We start from the raw sequence: 18775 nt of genomic DNA on the forward strand, positions 1-18775 counted from the left end.
TGAGGCAGTTTAAGGTGCAAAACTCATCCACATATTCCTCTTTTCATGCAGTGGGACACTTTATCTTTCACTTTCACGTTGTGGATAATCGTCTCCCGTCTCATAACTTCACATCCCCAAAACGCAGCGCTATGCGCCCCTCCACAATTACAGCATTTAGGTGACGTCCCCACTCCACACTTCCCATATTCATGCGCACCCCCACATTTCGCACACGTTTGAACTCCTTTACAAGCCTTGGCAGCGTGGCCAAACTTCTGACACTTAAAACATCGCAAAGGCTTATGCACGAATTCTCTCACTCTGTACCGCATATATCCTAAATACAGCTCAGTGGGCAGATCTCGAGAACTGAAATGAATCAAAACAGACTCCGTGTCTATTTTCTCAGCACCCCTTGTCAGACGCTTTGCACTCAAAACATCTCCACATTTTTCCCTCAATCCCTTAACCAACTCCCCCATTTGCATTGACACGGTGATTCCAGAAATCACCCCTTTGCACCCTTCAGTACCAACTCTAACAACTCTCACCACCTTCGCCTTCCCAACAGTCTGCAGTCGTTCAGCTTTTACAACCTGTTCCTCAGAAATACACCCAATCAACAAATTACCATCGTCCAGCACTCTGGCATTCTTTATCAACCCTACCTGCTTTTTAAGAGCAGCAGTCAACTTCAATGGATCCACATTTTTAACACCCTCACCGTCAAACCTCACAACCACAAAAGAGCACCTCTCCCCGCCATCCCCGCCATCCCCACTTCCCTCAGACGCTGACCTGGGTCTAGACCTTTTCGGGTCACGACCACTCCTCCTCAAATTCCAACTACCATCATCCTCCTGAATACCATCCATACTAACGTGCTCATCCCCTTGCCCACTCTGACTCCCCGCCATGGCAGAAAAATTCGCAAGGATACCGTATACCGGACCTATACAGGCCGTCGGCCGGTATTCTTACCGAACTTTACTACTCACAGCCTCTAACTACTCTAACAAATCAAAAAAGAAAAACAAAACAAAGAAGGGGGGAAACAGTGAATGGAAATGTCAAACGCCACTTCAGACTCAAACTACCCGCCACCACTGAACAGTCCGTCATGCGCACTCGAATCAACCGGCTCCCCCCAGTAAAGGTTCTGCTATTTCAAATTCATTTAAGTCATGTTTTTAACAATAACAACCCATCATTAATTCATTGTTTCACCAGAATTAGCTCTATTTATTATCCCATTTTACTGTGTATGCTTTTTATAAACTATTTATTTTACATTTTCAATAGGCATTTGTCGACTGGGTTGCAGATGAAATAGACTATTAAACAACTAGAACAGCATAAATAAACAGAGGAAAGATATCAACCTAATCAGCTGATTTTATTTATTTCAAGGACTTGAAAATAGAAGACAGTTCAGTGCAATAGAAACTTTAACTTAAAGGTGCAATTATATTTACCAATATAAAACGTAAGATTGTTTATGATTGAAAACTCAAAATTGGGAAGGTGCACTTTTTTGTGTATTAATGTAGGCCTAATAAACATTAAAACCACTGCTAAAACAAAATATTTGACCACCAGCCTTGAACCACAAGAGTACAACAGTAGGTGCCATCCCATTGCCAACTAGGCCCTCATAGGCCTATTTACACAAGAGGAGAAGAGAAAATAGAGAGGGAAAGAAGAGAATGATAATAGAATGGAGGAAGAAAGGAGGAGTGAATGGCAGAGAGGAGTTGTTCTCTTTCTCTTGCGCACACAGTCTTCTCTTATCTTCTCTCTGTCCACCCTCTTTCTGTCTCTGTCTCTCTCTCAACTAATAATTATAATATATTAAGTAATAATTAGTTTAACAGTTTATAAGTCACTTGTTATGCTTAAGTTACTGTTGATATGTTAATTAATTAATCATAAAAGTATTTTTAATAATATATTAAGTAACTTATTATTATGTTCTATTAAGTGTTACGGAAGGACTAATACATATATTTTAAATGATTTATAAGTAATTAACAATAGTTTAGTTAATATTAACACTTAAAAATTATTTCATTACAATGTATTAATGATTAAATAATAAGTACTTAGTTAATAGTGAACTATAAATTGTAAACTACCACTAATAATTATAATATATTAAGTAATAATTAGTTAACAGTTTATAAGTCACTTGTTATGCTTAAGTTACTGTTGATATGTTAATTAATTAATCATAAAAGTATGTTTAATAATATATTAAGTAACTTATTATTATGTTCTATTAAGTGTTATGGAAGGACTAATAAATATATTTATAAAACTTTGTAAGTGTTTAGTATACACCTATAAATGTATAGTAAACCTTTAGTTAACTAATAGTTAACTGTTTGCTAACTGTTTGCTAACTGTTTATTAACTGTTTATAGCGGAAGGTTATTGTAAAGTGCTACTGCATTATTTCCTTGGCTTCACACTGAAGGCAACCAAAAGATCATATGCCTGTCAGCCCCTCCCTCTAGTCCAGCCACAGATTCTAAAAATAGCCACAATAATAGTGGACACAAATCTACTCCATGCTAAGATCTCTAATAAGCTTTCACAGCGCCCCTATTCAGCTGTCAATCACCCCAGATTGTTGTTGCCAAGGGGAGGGGGCATCGGTGCATGGGGAACTGCAAAGTCTCAGGCTAGTTACAGTCTAGTAACATTTCTCCTATGTCCAAAGTCAACCTGTTAGATAGCCCTTTACTATCATGGCACGACTGGGGCTAACAACAAATCCCAAACCTACCATTAAAGAGAGTCAAGTCAAGTAGGTTTTATTGTCAATTTCTTTACATGCACTGGTCATACAAAGAATTTGAAATTACATTTCTTGCTTTCCCATACAGACATAGACTAATTAAGGTAAGGACATAGACAGTATAGACATAGACAGTACTTATACATGGACTTAAGACAGTATGGACATAGACAGTGCTCATACAGACATTTAAAGTGCAAGACTGGACAACAGAAGACTTGTAGAGGACATACATTTAAGAGGTATTTCTTGTGTTTTTGTGCTTTTCCTAAAAAAAGTCCTTTATAGCGTTCTGACATGGTAATAGTAGCATTTTGAAGAAAATAAATATAAAAAGGTCTGTCAAGTACACCAGCAGCAGTGTGTGTGTGTGTGTGTGTGTGTGTGTGTGTGTGTGTGTGTGTGTGTGTGTGTGTGTGTGTGTGTGTGTGTGTGTGTGTGTGTGTGTGCGTGTATGTGTTTAGTGCAGGTAGAAGGTGCGGTGTGCGTCTTGTGTGTGTGTTCGTGTGTCTGTGTGTGTGTGTGTGTGTGTGTGTGTGTGTGTGTGTGTGTGTGTGTGTGTGTGTGTGTGTGTCAGTGTGTGTATGTTGGGTTTAGTGCAGAAAGTGCAGTGTGCTTGTGTGTGTGTGTGTGTGTGTGTGTGTGTGTGGTGTCTGTGTATTGTGTGTGTGTGTGTGTGTGTGTGTGTGTGTGTGTGTGTGTGTGTGTGTGTGTGCATGTTTTGAGTTAGTGCAGGTTGAAAGTTCAGTCACAAGTATAGTAGTGCAGGTGGAATGTTCAGTCGCAGATATGGTGGTGGGGGATGGGGAGGGGGGGTTGTCAGTGGCCTTGCTGGCTAGAGGCTGACAGTGGGGGGGGGTTGTCAGTGGCCTTGCTGGCTAGAGGCTGACAGTGGAGGGAGAGTGGGTTGAGTGTTCAGCATCTTGATCGCTTGGTGCATTGTGCTGCTCGCCAGCCGGGTGGTACGGGAACGGAGGCGCCTGTACCTCTTTCCAGAGGGCAGGAGGCTGAACAGTTTGTGTGCAGGGTGGCTTGTGTCTTTGATGATCATCAGTGCTTTCCGGGTGAGGCGTGTGGTGTAAATGTCCTGCAGGGAGGGGAGTGGTACTCCAATGATCTTCTTCGATGTGTTCACAACACGCTGGAGTGTCTTCCTGTTTTTCTCCGTGCAGCTTCCTCCCCACACTGTGATGCAGTTGGACACGACGCTCTCTATGGTTCCTCTGTAGAATGTTGTCATGATGGAGGGTGTAGCACTTGCCTTCTTTAGTTTGCGCAGGAAGTAGAGACGCTGATGGGCCTTCTTCGCCAGTGATGTAGTGTTGGTGGTCCAAGAGAGGTCGTCGCTGATGTGCACTCCAAGGAACTTGGTGCTGCTCACTCTCTCCACAGCATCGCCGTCGATGGTCAGTGGTGGCAGTTGTTTTTGGACCCTTTGGAAGTTGACAACAATCTCCTTGGTCTTGTTGACATTCAGCAGGAGGTTGTTGTCTTTGCACCATCTGGCCAGCAGGTCTACTTCTTCTCTGTAGTGAGTCTCATCGCCCTTGGTGATGAGGCCCACCAGTGTTGTATCATCCGCAAACTTCACTAGATGGTTAGTGCTGTGGGTCGTTGTGCAGTCGTGTGTCAGCAGCGTGAACAGCAGGGGGCTGAGAACACAACCTTGCGGAGCCCCTGTGCTCAGGGTCAGGGTGCTCGAGGTGTTGTTCCCTACCCGTACTGCTTGTGGTCTTTGCATCAGGAAGTCCAGCAGCCAGTTGCAGAGGGAGGTGCTGAAACCTAGTTTGTCCAGTTTTCTGATGAGTTGTTGTGGTATTATGGTATTGAATGCTGAACTGAAGTCAATGAACAGCATTCTCACATATGAGTCTTTATTGTCCAAGTGGGTGAGGGCTGGATGGAGGGCAGAGCAAATTGCATCCTCCGTGGATCGCTTGGCTCGGTATGCGAACTGGTAGGGGTCTAGGGTGGGGGGTAGGGTGGCTTTGATGTGTGACAGGACTAGCCGTTCGAAGCACTTCATGATTATGGGCGTCAGTGCTACAGGACGGTAGTCATTGAAGCATGATGGTGATGATTTCTTCGGCACAGGTATGATGGTAGCAGCTTTGAAAAGTGATGGGATGACTGCTTGCTCCAGAGAGATGTTAAAGATGTCTGTGAAGACATCCTTCAGCTCTTCTGCACAATCCTTCAACACTCGGCCTGGTATGTTGTCTGGGCCAGCTGCTTTGCGTGGGTTGATGGTGGCCAGTGTCCTCTTAACACTGGCAGAGGACAGGTAAAGGGGTTGATCATGGGGGGGAGGGGGAGTTTTCTGTGGGTGAGTGTCATTTTGTGCTTCAAAGCGGGCAAAGAAACTATTCAGATCGTTTAGCAGAGAGGTGTTGTTGTCACAGCTTCGTGGTGCAGGCTTATAGTCCGTGATGGCCTGTATGCCCTGCCACAGGCTCTGTGCATCTCTGCTGTCTTTGAAGTGTGTTGTTATTTTGTCTGAGTATTCCTTTTTTGCTTTCCTGATGCCCTGGGACAGGTTAGCCCTTGCTGTCTTTAGGCCAGCTACGTCTCCTTACGTCTACAACGCCTTTTAAGAGTCAACCCAACCTCTGGGATTTACAGTATTAATCGCCATGCAAAGACAAGGGTGCAGGGCCGGTTCTAGACAATTTGGTGCTCTAGGCGAGCACCGATCTGTCCTTTTTGTGGAATTTGACATTGGCATCTGTAAACATGGTGTCATACATCTATCTAAGTGAGCACGGCTGATCTAGTGTCATGTACTATATGCACTCAGTGCCCATTAAAAACATTGTCACTGTAAAGTTCAATGCTTTATTTAGCTTAATATTGTAATTGGGCTGTGGTGCGACCGCCTAGTCTGACTATGCCTAGCCCCGGCCCTGCAAGGGTATTAGCCAAACCTATAGTAAATGAGAATTCCAAGATCAACAAAGAAAACTAACTCCCTGGATGGGGAGGCAACAGCTAGAATTCCCGCCAGAAGCCTAACAAAATACAAAATGTGTTTTGTAGGCCAATGGCAAAATGAGTCAGCCAGTGTTGCGAAATGTTTGTCGAGTTGAGCACCCACGTCAGACATCCAGAACTGAAAGGAATGTATTGATATGTGAGATTTCAGCACCACGCACGTGGACAGCTCCGCACACACTGATGACAGCGCGTGGACCATAAGAGTAACTTGGTGTCAGAATGGCGGTATGAAAAAGTGTGGAGGTATGGCGGAATGGCGGTATGTCAGAATGCCATTTGCCCACCGGTCATAACAAGAAATTCTTGTCAAGAATCATGACATATCTTGCTACAGGATCCAAAGTGGTTGGTTGAATCTTGTTTACATATTTTATGGCTATGCTTTCAATTACACCATATGTAGTGAAGGGAGTTGCCCTGTCGAGACCTGAACCCAGTCCTTCTGGGTCAAACTGGTGCTCGGACCACTACACCAAATGGGTTCGAGTCGGGGCAACTCTATTCCCCTTCGCTATAATGCAATTCAACTGGTTCGGTTGTGATCCACTGACCAAGACATCAGTTGATGATAATTCCCTCTGATATGCTGACATTTGGATGGGGCTCACTGTGTGGCATATTAGAAACAGCCAAGGCTAAGTATGGGGACACGGCTAAATGCACTATAATTGCATCTGTGAAGCACTGAATATTAAATAAGAGCTCCTATTTAGGTCCTTTTGAAAAGGGCTTTGGTGTTGCCTGGTTTTCATTATTAGCAGGTCCGATCATATGTTTTCCTCCATTCTTTCAGTTACAGATTTAAACTCTGTTTTCATGCATGCTATTATTAAGCACCAGATGGCACAAACTTCTTATGTGGTTATTCTTTAGTTTCGAGTTTTTCGTAACACCTGCTCCAGTCACCACACACATCTACACATTCACATTTCATAACTTATGTAAAGTTTATGAAAGTTTATTTTCATACTTGTATCTTTCCTTTTACACAAACACACCCTTGCACACACACACACACCCTTGCACACACACACACACACACACACACACACACACACACACACACACACACACACACACACATACACACACACTAAAACAGACACACGTATACACGTGGGTAAATTTTCTGTTATGAGTAAGATATCTGTGTGCACGCACACATGTCTGTGTGTGTGTGTGTGTGTGTGTGTGTGTGTGTGTGTGTGTGTGTGTGTGTGTGTGTGTGTGTGTGTGTGTGTGTGTGTGTGTGTGATAAAGGAAGCTACAGCACCCATTGATGTAATATTACTAAGCCCCAAGGTTATTTTACTTAAGTTACCTCCCCCAGCTCTGTCATCTGTAATGGGGGCATGGCCATCGTCTGGCTTCTGGTGCTGCTTGCTTGGCACCGGGGTCTGGAGTCTGTCTGCTGAGCACTATCGCTTCAGAGCAGGCACATCAGCCTGGAACAGAAATGGATGTCAGTGTTTATATACATTAGGCTGTTCCAAGACTCCTCATAATGATGATGATGATGATGATGATGATGATGATGATGATGATGATGATGAGGAGGAGGAGGAGGAGGAGGAGGAGGAGGAGGAATGCCTGAAACAAAACGCTTAAGGTCCAATGGAAGGTTTGTCCTCAGACGTGCCTTTGCCCAGGGTTATTTATAATTATTATATGGTGTGACGTCATCGGTCGAATGCTCCATTAATTTCAATGGGGCTCCCCAACGTTCGCACGTCTGTTATTTTTCGATAACGGACGGGTTGGTCTATAACAGACCGCTGTCAATGGCAACAAGACTTTCACTGCTAAAGCGACTTTTCAACAAGACTCTAATCAGCTGCTGTGATAGACAACACCTGTTGTCCTGGCTACCTAGCTGTTGCCTAGCGGTGTTCCACAACGACACTGTTTTGTTTTGCGCAGCAACAATCTTTTGACGTGAAAAACAATAATAAACATTAAGTAGGCCTAAAGAAATGTCCCCGCCATGTGTGAATCATTTAAGTATATCCATATAATAAGCGGGTTAACGTTCGGCGAGTCGGTCGCTTTGTGGAATAGCAGCACTTCAGAGAGAACAAGACCCCTCCGCTCCGCGTCGGGGTCTAAAGATTCTCTCTGTCGTGCTGCTATTCCATGGTAGCGACCTTCTCGCCGAACGTTAACCCTTACATAATGTCCAGTCTCCAACATAATCATTGTGGGGTTTTTTAAACGTTTTTTGGGGGGCTTTTCGTAACCTGATTTACATCATCTGGCTACGTCAAGCGGGGGCGTTCCCATTCCTCATATCAAAGAGGCTTATTTGTGTTTATCAGACAGGACAGTGAAGCAGAGACAGGAAGCGAGTGGGGAGAGAGAGACGGGGAAGGGCCGGCAAAGGACTCGTGCCGGGAATCGAACCCGGGTCGGCTGCGCAGCAGACGAGTGCCCCACCGTTAGCGCCACAGTAGGGCCATCATTATTTGTTATATGGCATGACCCAGGGCTAATCTGGTAAGGGGGTTGGACACAGAAGCTTCTTTAAAAGGGTCTTATCTGTCTTGGTGCCAAGAAATGAATATATTTCTCTTTACTGGAATAAGACTTTGTGCAAATTATGGGTGACCTGTGGCTCATACTACCTGTGTGTGTGTGTGTGTGTGTGTGTGTGTGTGTGTGTGTGTGTGTGTGTGTGTGTGTGTGTGTGAGTGTGAGTGTGTGTGAGTGTGTGTGTGTGTGTGTGTGTGTGTGTGTGTGTGTGTGTGTGTGTGTGTGTGTGTGTGTGTGTGTGCGTGTGTGTATGTGCGTGCGTGCGTTTTATTGTATGTGGAACAAAGTGTGTAAAATTCTTTGGGACAACACAGCCGCCGTGTTTGGAGGCACCACGGCTTCTCTGTACAAATGTTACCGTCTCCCTTGAGGAAATTGGTACATTATATTTCTGTGTACTCGGCTGATGGAAAATATTGAACTCACATTCCTGTTCCTTGTATTGTGTGTATCTTGCGCTGATGTTCCTCTGTGCCTGCAGAAATCAAAGCCGAGTATAAAGGTCATAGAATAAAATCACTATTTTTTTAATAAAATGGCCAGAATCAAATGCTTGCCATGCTTTATAATGCTTGCATTGTGCAATGCTTGCAAAAATGTAGGGCTTCGTTGGATTTGTGACACCAGCACTGCACACAACGGAACGTTGGCATCTGTGCCTTTGATGTAAGAGGTCACCTTTGTTTTTTGACTGATGATAAAACCCTCCCCAACAAAAGAGACACAAATTGAACCAGAAAAGTAGGGCTGTGCAATATATCGAATTTATATTGTGATGTCCATATTGCTTTCAAACAATATCAAATTTCATAATATCGATTCGAAACAATATTTTTTGTCATTTGTCTTTACTGCCAAAAGGTAGGTTATGCCAAGAGCAATACATTCCCTTCCACTTGAGCCATTGCAAGCACGGAGCACTACCCAAACTCATGCAGAACATCACTGGTGTGTCCTCCACTCACACTGCTGAATGGAGGGAATAACGTGAATTGTTTAGCACAATTACCGTATTTGTCTTTAAAAGAAATACCGTCTAAAAATGGTGATATCAATATTGACTGAGATAATCGTGATATTGATTTTTCTCATAATAGAGCAGCCCTACAGAAAAGGCATACTCAACGGATGGGGCTAATGTTCAGCCTGGATACATTGCATGGAGACAAATACTGAGGAAGGATGAAACTCAAAGCATAGTGCTGTCTATTGAAAGAGCTTTTTGTTTATGACTTTCAATAAATTATAGTAAAAAAATCTGTATGAGCTTGAACCTTCATGTACACCTGTCCGATAGCAACACTGGATAACAAATACCATGCCATTACTGCAGCAGAAACAGGACTGAAACAATATTTCAGCAAAACTATGACATATATTGCCGTATTCCATATTTCTCTCTTTATCTTCACAACTTCTTTCCTTATTTGTCCTGGCCTGGGAAATCGCAGCACATCCACAACAATGGTCCCCTGACTACTGAAGACCAGGGGTGTAAAGAGTCGTAAAGGTGGACTCCATCTGTCTCTGTCTACCGTTCCGTTCTATTACCCCTCTATATTTGTGTGTGAATTTATTTGGTTTATTTTTTAAAAATATATTTTTTTGGTCTTTTAGACTTAATTAGTGACAGGACAGTATGAGAGAGAGAGAGACAGGAAACGTTATGGGAGAGAGAGACGTAGAAGGGTCAGGAAAAGACCCAGGCTAGACTCGAACCTGGGTCGGCCGTATAGTATATGAGTGAGTGCCCTACCAATAAGCCCAGGGCCATGTATTTATTTGTTGAGTTAAGATTACTTGCATTGTGACTTAGCCTACTGCATATATGGACTGTGTAATTAACTTCACAACCATACATGGACTGAGGCGATGCCCTAATGGGTAGCCTACTGCAAACATGTGCCATTATTATCCTGAGATAGACATGCTCTACCTGACATAATGCAGCTACTTGTTTTGTTTCCCATGCCTTTTGAGTCGGTCAAGAGCTGTGTTTGTTGGCCAGAAGGGAGGCCTACATGCAGCCAGAGAGAGAGAGAGAGAGAGAGAGAGAGAGAGAGAGAGAGAGAGAGAGAGAGAGAGAGAGAGAGAGAAATGAAAGATAAAAGATGAATTATGCAGGGAGATGAGTGGGTGGTGGAAGCAGGGCTTTGAACCGTTATTTTTTTCCAAATGTTCCGTTCCAAACAGAAACGGAATTATAACGTTTCCGGTTATGAGTTCCACCAATAAACTAACGTTCCCGAACCCGTTAGAACAAAAAAATATTGTTCCCGGAACGGTTAATTTCGTTCCTGTCAGCTGATTACTCCCCATAGGCCTAACTGACGTTAATTAACCAAAAAAGACGGAAGTGCAAATGAGTCAGCCTACTTCCAAACTGTTTTTTCAAACGGATGAAAAGAATATCCTCCAGAATTTTGTCATTCAGGGACGACCTAAGCGGAGAATAAACCTCAATGATGAAAATGCGCGTTCCACGCTGACTTGGGTCACGGGGAGCGCTATGATGGACATTGTGAGTTTGTGCATATTTGAATCGGCCATGGATGCCGGATGTGGGGGATGAATAACGTTGAACATTCTTTGTGCGCTTTACACGCGCTTCTCTGCAATATCTTACAATTATGCAATGGAAACTCTGCCCTTTTGCATGACAGTGGTTTCTCTTATTTAAGATGTGGAGTGGAGACTTTGTAATCCACAGCTTTCTCTCCATTCAGTCAGAGAATGTCTGATGTCACACAGGACGTGAACCTCAGCCGTCATGGTAACGTGCACAGGAAAATAATTAGGGCCTACTTTTTTTTAGTTTGAGGAACGGTATTAACCGGTATTAACCGGTTACCATTATTTTTAAATAAGTGTTTCCGTTCCAGAACATAAAAAATAATAACGTTTCCGGTTTCGTTTCTGTTCCCTGTAAAATACAAAAAGTTCCTGGTTTTCGTTTTCGTTCCTTGAACCGGTTCAAAGCCCTGGGTGGAAGTGATCGTGACAGTCGCCTGAAAATAAATGCACTGCCTCCACAAACTTCTGTTTCCTCAGCCGTGGTTATGAGGATTAGATGGTGGATGGTGGCGGCAGTTGGTTTTACTCTTCTGGATAGTCTGGTGCAGTAATTCCACAGCAGATGTGAGCGAAAAGACATACCACAGCAGTGGTGAAACCTGGTGTTACATTTTGAGAATGTTAACATTGTAACATGAAATAAATGTGTGTCACACTGGATTAGAAAAAAAAACTGCTGTTTTACTGCACCATGACAATTGAAATTCCAAATAGGCTACTGTGTTTTAATGCTGGCAAGTAGGCCTATGTAGAGTTTTGGACACTATAGCACAACTGCATTTTTCATAAGGGTCTTCAATTTTTTCTCTCATTGTCACCCTGTATATTTCATTATGAAACAGACAGCTTTTCCAAGAACAATTACAGGTAGGCCTACATGTCCCACACAAGGCTGAAAATACCTGTTACATATTAGGCTAGTGCATCACTGTTAAACAGTCACAGAAAGGAGAGCAGTGATGCATTGAAGCTCATGCAGTCTCACCGGAGAGACTGAGGAAGAATTTCATTGGCTTTTGAGCTCATCATGGGAAGAAAAAAAGACAGGAATTCATGGGGCATTCCCATCCCACGATAGAAAACCGAGTAACCACCGAGCTCGTGGTATTGCGCGAGCAAAATTGAGAGTCCAATCAGAAGACGCTGTGTGAGCGCCTATAAGCATTGCACCTTGCCGCTGAGAGTAGCGTAGGTCTACCTCTGGTTAGCCTACTTCAGATAGAACATTTGTCTCGAACCCCCCACAACCTGAATTAAAACGGGACCAACAGTCAGTTGTGCTATGATGTGGAACTGTGGCTCTCTAATCACCTCTCGCCAGATGCCGCCCAAGTAGCTATCGTTTCGATTGCTTGTTTAACCTCTAAGAGTTATAATGAACCAAGTGGCTGTGTTCCGGAGTCGATGGACAGAGGGGGTTTGAGATGACAATCACCTTGCGACTCACCAGTTGGATATATCTCGAAGACTGATAAAGTAAGAACTCGCTGGGGTCGTTTCTGAACAATTCTCCAAATGTGACGCGCCATATTGGTGGATCATCAGATATGCTGCAGAGTTATGATAGCTGACGAAGTTTCTGCGTGCTCAGGTGGAGGAATGGATGAGATTTCTTGGCCGGCACCTCATCCTCAATGTTTGCGAAGCAGAGCATCCTGACAAGACAGCGCAGTTAACTTTTCCACTATGGATTCACAACCGCGTAAAAAAGCTGCTGGAGTTACCCCGTGTGCTGGACCCTATATTTTATTTAGTCTGTCCCCTAACTCCTATGTATTACTTGAATCACAAGACAACATAAACCACTTCAAAGGATATTTTTAATTGCTGCATTGAAACCGGCTGATTCACCTCCTCTTGAACTGAAATCCCGTTGGCTCATATGGGAATGAAACACTCTTCTCGTTGTCTACTCCTTCGGAGAAAAATGGCGGAGTCCGACAACACTGAGGTAAGAGCTACTTTTAAACAGAGAAACGATTGTAATCTGTCGCATTAATCCATCATTTAACCCAACGGCATGCAAGTTGTTCGCCACATCCAATTTGACGAGAAAAAATCAAATGACAAGTTCATTGTATGCGTGTGTCCCGGCGATAAGTAGTTCTAAAAGTAGCCTACACAACTTACAGTCGCGGTTGACCTTCAGTTCAATGTTGTATTATTGTTCAGTGTTGTGTTAGATTTTGGCATTGTGTTCGTGTTTAGTTGTCCACATCAAACTGATTAATGGCTAGCCTAGAGATTCTTACCCCGGACACCATGTCCATGACAGCATATTGGCTTCATGCGCTGCATTAAAACGAAATAGTGTTCATTTTGTGCGTGCGTTTGTTTCTCATCATTCTCCGGGTAGTTTACCTGAGACAACAAACGGACTACTACGCTTCCCTCGCTAAAAATGAAATGGCAGTTCAGCGTGGAGTGGAGCGGGGGTGGGAGGAATCCGGGGTCGCTCGGTGCGCTGTCCGTGGTACCGCAGCAGCCTACACGCCGGGTGCTCTCGCAGCAGCTACCCCGCATGCTGTTACTATTTTAAGACCGCCTTCTGAATAGACGGGATTGGTATCATAGTCATGTCTTATTCACCGTAAACCATACCGTTCCAGCTAAATCGCATGTTCCTTTGGGATGTTTTAATTTGACATAATGCTGTGTTAAGATTGAAAGACAAATGACAGTTCATTTGAACATTAAATGTGGCTTGGGCAAGGGTCCCATGTGTATAGATACCAGAAATGCATTATTTAACAAAATGCATTCATTGTCCAAGAAGATATAATTGACGTCTAAAATGGCGTTGTGAGTTATTTCATTGCTCATACTGCATGTGTGTATTTCATTACACAGCCATTACTAACTAACGTGGCATTTATTAGTTATGAATAATTAAGTCTATATCAAGCTTTAATGGAAAGTGCCTCAGGCAAAAACATTGGCTTCTTGAGCAGCTTGGGGAAGGCCAAATCAATGCCATGGCAAAATGCCTCATAGTCATTTCACATTGCAGTGATGAGGTGTAGAGTTGCATCGCCGGGAATCAGGGACACCAAACTGGGGCTCTGACCTCGACACCAAACAGCCAGGCTCACTTATCAAAGCCCCCACCCACATGCCTAAGGATGGTCACTCCATCTCACTGCCTTCCCCCTTCCCCTTCTTGTACACATCATATATTTATTGGTGACCCTTACGTGCCCTTCCACCATACTTCTCCCTTCCAGGATGCGCCACAGTCCTAGCCTGATTTTCATCGACTTTTAAATCTCTTCGAGACTTGGTCTGACCAAGAGCATAGCAATTAATATTTCCCAAACGGCATGATTGACCCTTAGTTTGCTAATAGTTGTTTGCTTCCCGACAAAGTGGGAGGAGTTCCCGTTTTTTTTTTTTCGGGAGCTCAGAAAGTACTTGCATTGCTCTTGACCTGACTAGTGGCAACGCTGAAGGTGTTGTGTCACTAGAAGGGCACGGCCTGGCTACCTTCCACCATACTTTTCCCTTCCAGGATGCTCCACAATCCATTTTTTCTCCATCACTATGGTGCCTCAGGGTCTTCAATCCTGGGGTCCTTCCCTTGTGTATGCCTCACACAGCTGGGTGCATCTTTTGATGGCTTTGATGAACCCGCTCAAACCAAGGCTCTCTGGGGAACCAAACGGGGGCTCTGAGTGACCGGTATACCAAAGACACATAAAAAATGTATATATTTTATATATTTGTATTTGACACCAGAAGTTCCCAATTCAGTGGACCAATTATGTAAAAGCTTGGCTTAGTAGCTAGGGGTGTAAATCACAACCTCCATGACGATACGATTCAATATCGATATCTTATCATTCGATGCGATTATTTTCGATACTTAAGAATGCCCCACGATACGATACAATACGATTCAACTTTTTTCCAATTACTTTTCCACTTCTATGATGTTATGGAGCTCGGGCATTGGGCATGGGCCAGCGATTTGATTATTTCCGATACGAATGTCCCACGATATGATGCGATTCGATTCAATCATAAACATTTGAAACATTTCGATTATTATTTACACCCCTATCAGTAGCGTGAATGTTCCCGAGGCTCCCACTCTGAAATTGATGAGTGTTTGTCAGTAAATATCAAGTGACTCTTCACTCTTCACACCTCCGTCTGTGGGTGTTGTTGAGTGGGCTGGACAATCATCATCATCATCACACTACTGAGTGAGAACACATTTCAGCCCTAGTTATCTTCAATAAGCTTCTTTTTTATATCATGGAAACAATAGTACACGAAGGTTTAATAGCATCAAAAATATACGACTGATTCCAACCCCCCCCCCCTTCTCTCTCTCGATCCCCTGCCACCACCCTCTTCTCTTCTCTGTGTCTGTCTGCCTCAGATGAATTAGTTTCAAAGTGCCTTTATTAGCACGACAGATAAGGCGGTTGTATTACCAGAGCAGGCTTGCAGAGGATGAAAAAGAGGAGGATGACAATGTAATGTTCCTCTCATCTGGAGCCTGGCAGAAATTTTTTGTTTTGTTGCAGAAATGGGCTGTGTATTCGTGGATGGCAAATCCACATGCTTCAAAATGTATTGTATATGTCTTCCTTTCTGATTGTTTCTGTAATACATGCATGCACGCAGGCAAACACACACACACACACACATGCACACAGAACAAATGGCAACCCATCTCATGGCGTGTAAGAGAGCAAGATGGACTTCACCTTTGAAGGTGGAGTTCCATTTAGGGGCTTTTTTGTGTTGACGGAAAAAGAGATGATGGGGAGGAGGAGAAAGAGGAGGAGGAGAAAGAGGAGGAGGAGGATTAGGGCGATGGGTGTTAATGGTGGCACGGAGACCTTCATAGAGGCACACTCCCAAAAATAGAAACAGGGCTGCAGTAGAGAGAGAGAGAGAGAGAGAGAGAGAGAGAGAGAGAGAGGAGGAGGAGGAAGGGGGGGGGGGGGGGAATAAGGGCTTTGTCGCAGCCCCTGCCCTGCCTGTTGTTGAAGGCACCCCCAAGAAAACAAGGTAGGGGTGGGGGGTCTAACAGGGGATGTGCTGTACCTTACTTACCTACTCGCCTAAATTGAGGTCTAGCAAGGCATTGTGAGCATGTGCAACTGCAAGCACACACACACACACAAATACACACCACACACACAGACACCACACACACACACACACACGCGCACACACACACACACACACACACACACACACACACTATGTTACACAGATTTTCTCAAGGGAGACAGTAACATTTGTACAGAGAAGCCGTGGTGCCTCCAAACGCGGCGGCCGTGTTGTCCCAAGGAATTTTACACACTTTGTTCCACATACAATAAAACGCACGCACCCACGCACGCACGCACGCGCGCACACACACACACACACACACATGAAACAAACGTTACACAGACTGCACGCACACGCTTATACACACACACACATTACACAATACACACACTGCGTGTACACCACACACACACAAACACACACACACACACACACACACACACACACACACACACACACACACACACACACAGACACTACACAATTACACACACTGCACGCACACACCACACAGACACACACACACACACACACAGACACACACATGTACACATTTTGATACACAACAGCCACAACAACACAATATGTAAGCGGCCACGGCCAGTCGTGTACCGTGTAGCGCTGTGCAGTTGAAATACCACACATCTGTTAGTAGTCAAACACACACGCGCCCCCACTCACACACACACACACACACACACACACACACAGACACAGACACACACACACAGACACACACACACACACACTCACAGACACACACACACACACACACACACACACACACACACACACACACACACACACACGTAACACACACACATACACACACGACACACACACACACGTAACACACACACACACATTCACACACGACACATGACACACACACACACACACACACACACACACACACACACACACACACACACACACACACACACACACACACACACACACACACTGTGTTGTACTACTGTATTTCAGTCTGTCTCTGAAACTTTCATCTATCAGAGTGAGTCTTCCTCCTGTGGTGTGTCCTGCTTGTTTGAAATCGGCAGGGGGGCTTTCCTGCATGGGCCCCCCCTGGGATAATCAGACCATCTTGTTTACACACACAGGACATTCTTGCTCTTACACATCAGGTGTGCTTGCTCTTGTGATGTGTCTCGGAATGCTACCCCTTCACAAACACATGCGCAAAGCAACACAGACATACAGACAAGTAACACAGACAAGTAACAGCAACACAGACATAGACACACAATTATGCACGCACACACATGCACGCACATTCACATATTCATACATGCACACATACCCACTGACTCTTGCTCACACATGGACACATACACACACAGATGCACGCGCGCACACACATGCACAAATGTACACACACATGAAATACACGTTCCAATGCACAGCCACACACACACACACACACACACACACACACACACACACACACACACACACACACACACACACACACACACACACACAAACACACTGACACATGCTGCGTGACCCACCCTCTCCATGGAGAAAACACACACACATACACACACACACACACACACACACACACACACACACACACACACACACACACACACACACACACACACACGTCACACGGCTCTACAGTAGATGGGTGCTAGATAGAAAGATGGAAAGATGGATGGGGGTGAGATTCTGCTGTGATGGAAAGACTGCCCACGTCCCAGATGCCTCAGCTGTATGTAGGCCAGACTGGGCCTTTCCCTCGGTGTGATTCTCACTCTTTCTGAACCAGAGCAGGCTCGCTGATTCACTGTCCTCTCATCCGCTCTGCATAGGCATTTACATGGGACGGGAGAACACAGAGTTAACACTGTAGGACATTGCAGCCAGTTAAACATAAAAGTGTAAGTTGCCCTGCTGCCTTAAAGGGACATTGTGCAAGAATTGGTCAAAAAAGGTACTGCAACTATGCTGCTCATTGAAACTGGGCAGGAGTCCGTTTCTCGATTCTTGCCTTTGCTAACCGTCTTAAGTCGGTCTTGAGTTGGTCGTAAGTTGCTCTTGAGTTGGTCTTAAGTTGGTCTTAAGTTGGTCTTCAGTTGGTCTTTAGACGCAAGACCAACTTAAGAATAACTTAAGAACAACTTAAGAACAACTTAAGACCAACTCAAGACCTTGGTTACAACGTTGGTCTTAAGAACGAACAAAATGGCTAAAGTCGTTAGCAAAGGCACTGTCGAGAAACGACCCCCTGCCTATTGCCAAATTTGATCTTTACATGAAAGTTTACTAAGTAATAAACAAATATTTCCTAGTATGGTCCAAGAAGAGTCGTTTTTGCAGCTGAAAATGGCTATTTTTGGAAATTCAAAATGGCGAACCATGGAGAAGATACCCCTTTTCATGTATGAAAAGTGCAATTTTTCCAGTCATAATGAATACTTAGAATTTGATGGTGGTGGTAAGTACCGGTATTCATGAAAAAGGTAACATTAGTGAATGGGCAGCATGAAATCTGGAATAAACAACTAAAAATCTCACACGGTGTCCCTTTAAAGGATAGCTTCTGCCAATTTCGACATGCAGTTGAAATGCTCACACTACCCTGGACTTGTCAGTACCCGAGATTGTTTTTTTTTTCCTTCTGCCTTTTCCGAGATCATGGTCATGGTAAAGGGGGCAGAGTTTGTTTACATTTGAAAAATACATCTTGATTAATTCCCAATAACATTCATAAAGGTTATGCAACTTCCCCATTAGAATAGGTCAGACCTCCGGAAAGTGCTGAGCCGAAAAATGCAGCATCACCAGGTACTGACAAGT

General features: G+C 44.0%; 1 protein-coding gene across 1 annotated transcript in view; it reads left to right on the plus strand.

Annotated features, from left to right (window-relative positions):
* Positions 1–12761: 12761 nt before the first annotated feature.
* The window catches only part of LOC134447111 (protein arginine N-methyltransferase 8-B), a 66425-nt gene continuing 60411 nt past the window's right edge, over positions 12762–18775 (plus strand). The window contains exons 1-2 of the mRNA XM_063196393.1: positions 12762–12830; positions 17677–17691. Of these exons, the coding sequence (XP_063052463.1) occupies positions 12762–12830; positions 17677–17691 (84 nt within the window). The remainder of the gene's footprint in view (positions 12831–17676; positions 17692–18775) is intronic.

The sequence above is a fragment of the Engraulis encrasicolus genome, chromosome 4 (genome assembly GCF_034702125.1).
Source record: "Engraulis encrasicolus isolate BLACKSEA-1 chromosome 4, IST_EnEncr_1.0, whole genome shotgun sequence".
Lineage (NCBI taxonomy): Eukaryota > Metazoa > Chordata > Actinopteri > Clupeiformes > Engraulidae > Engraulis > Engraulis encrasicolus.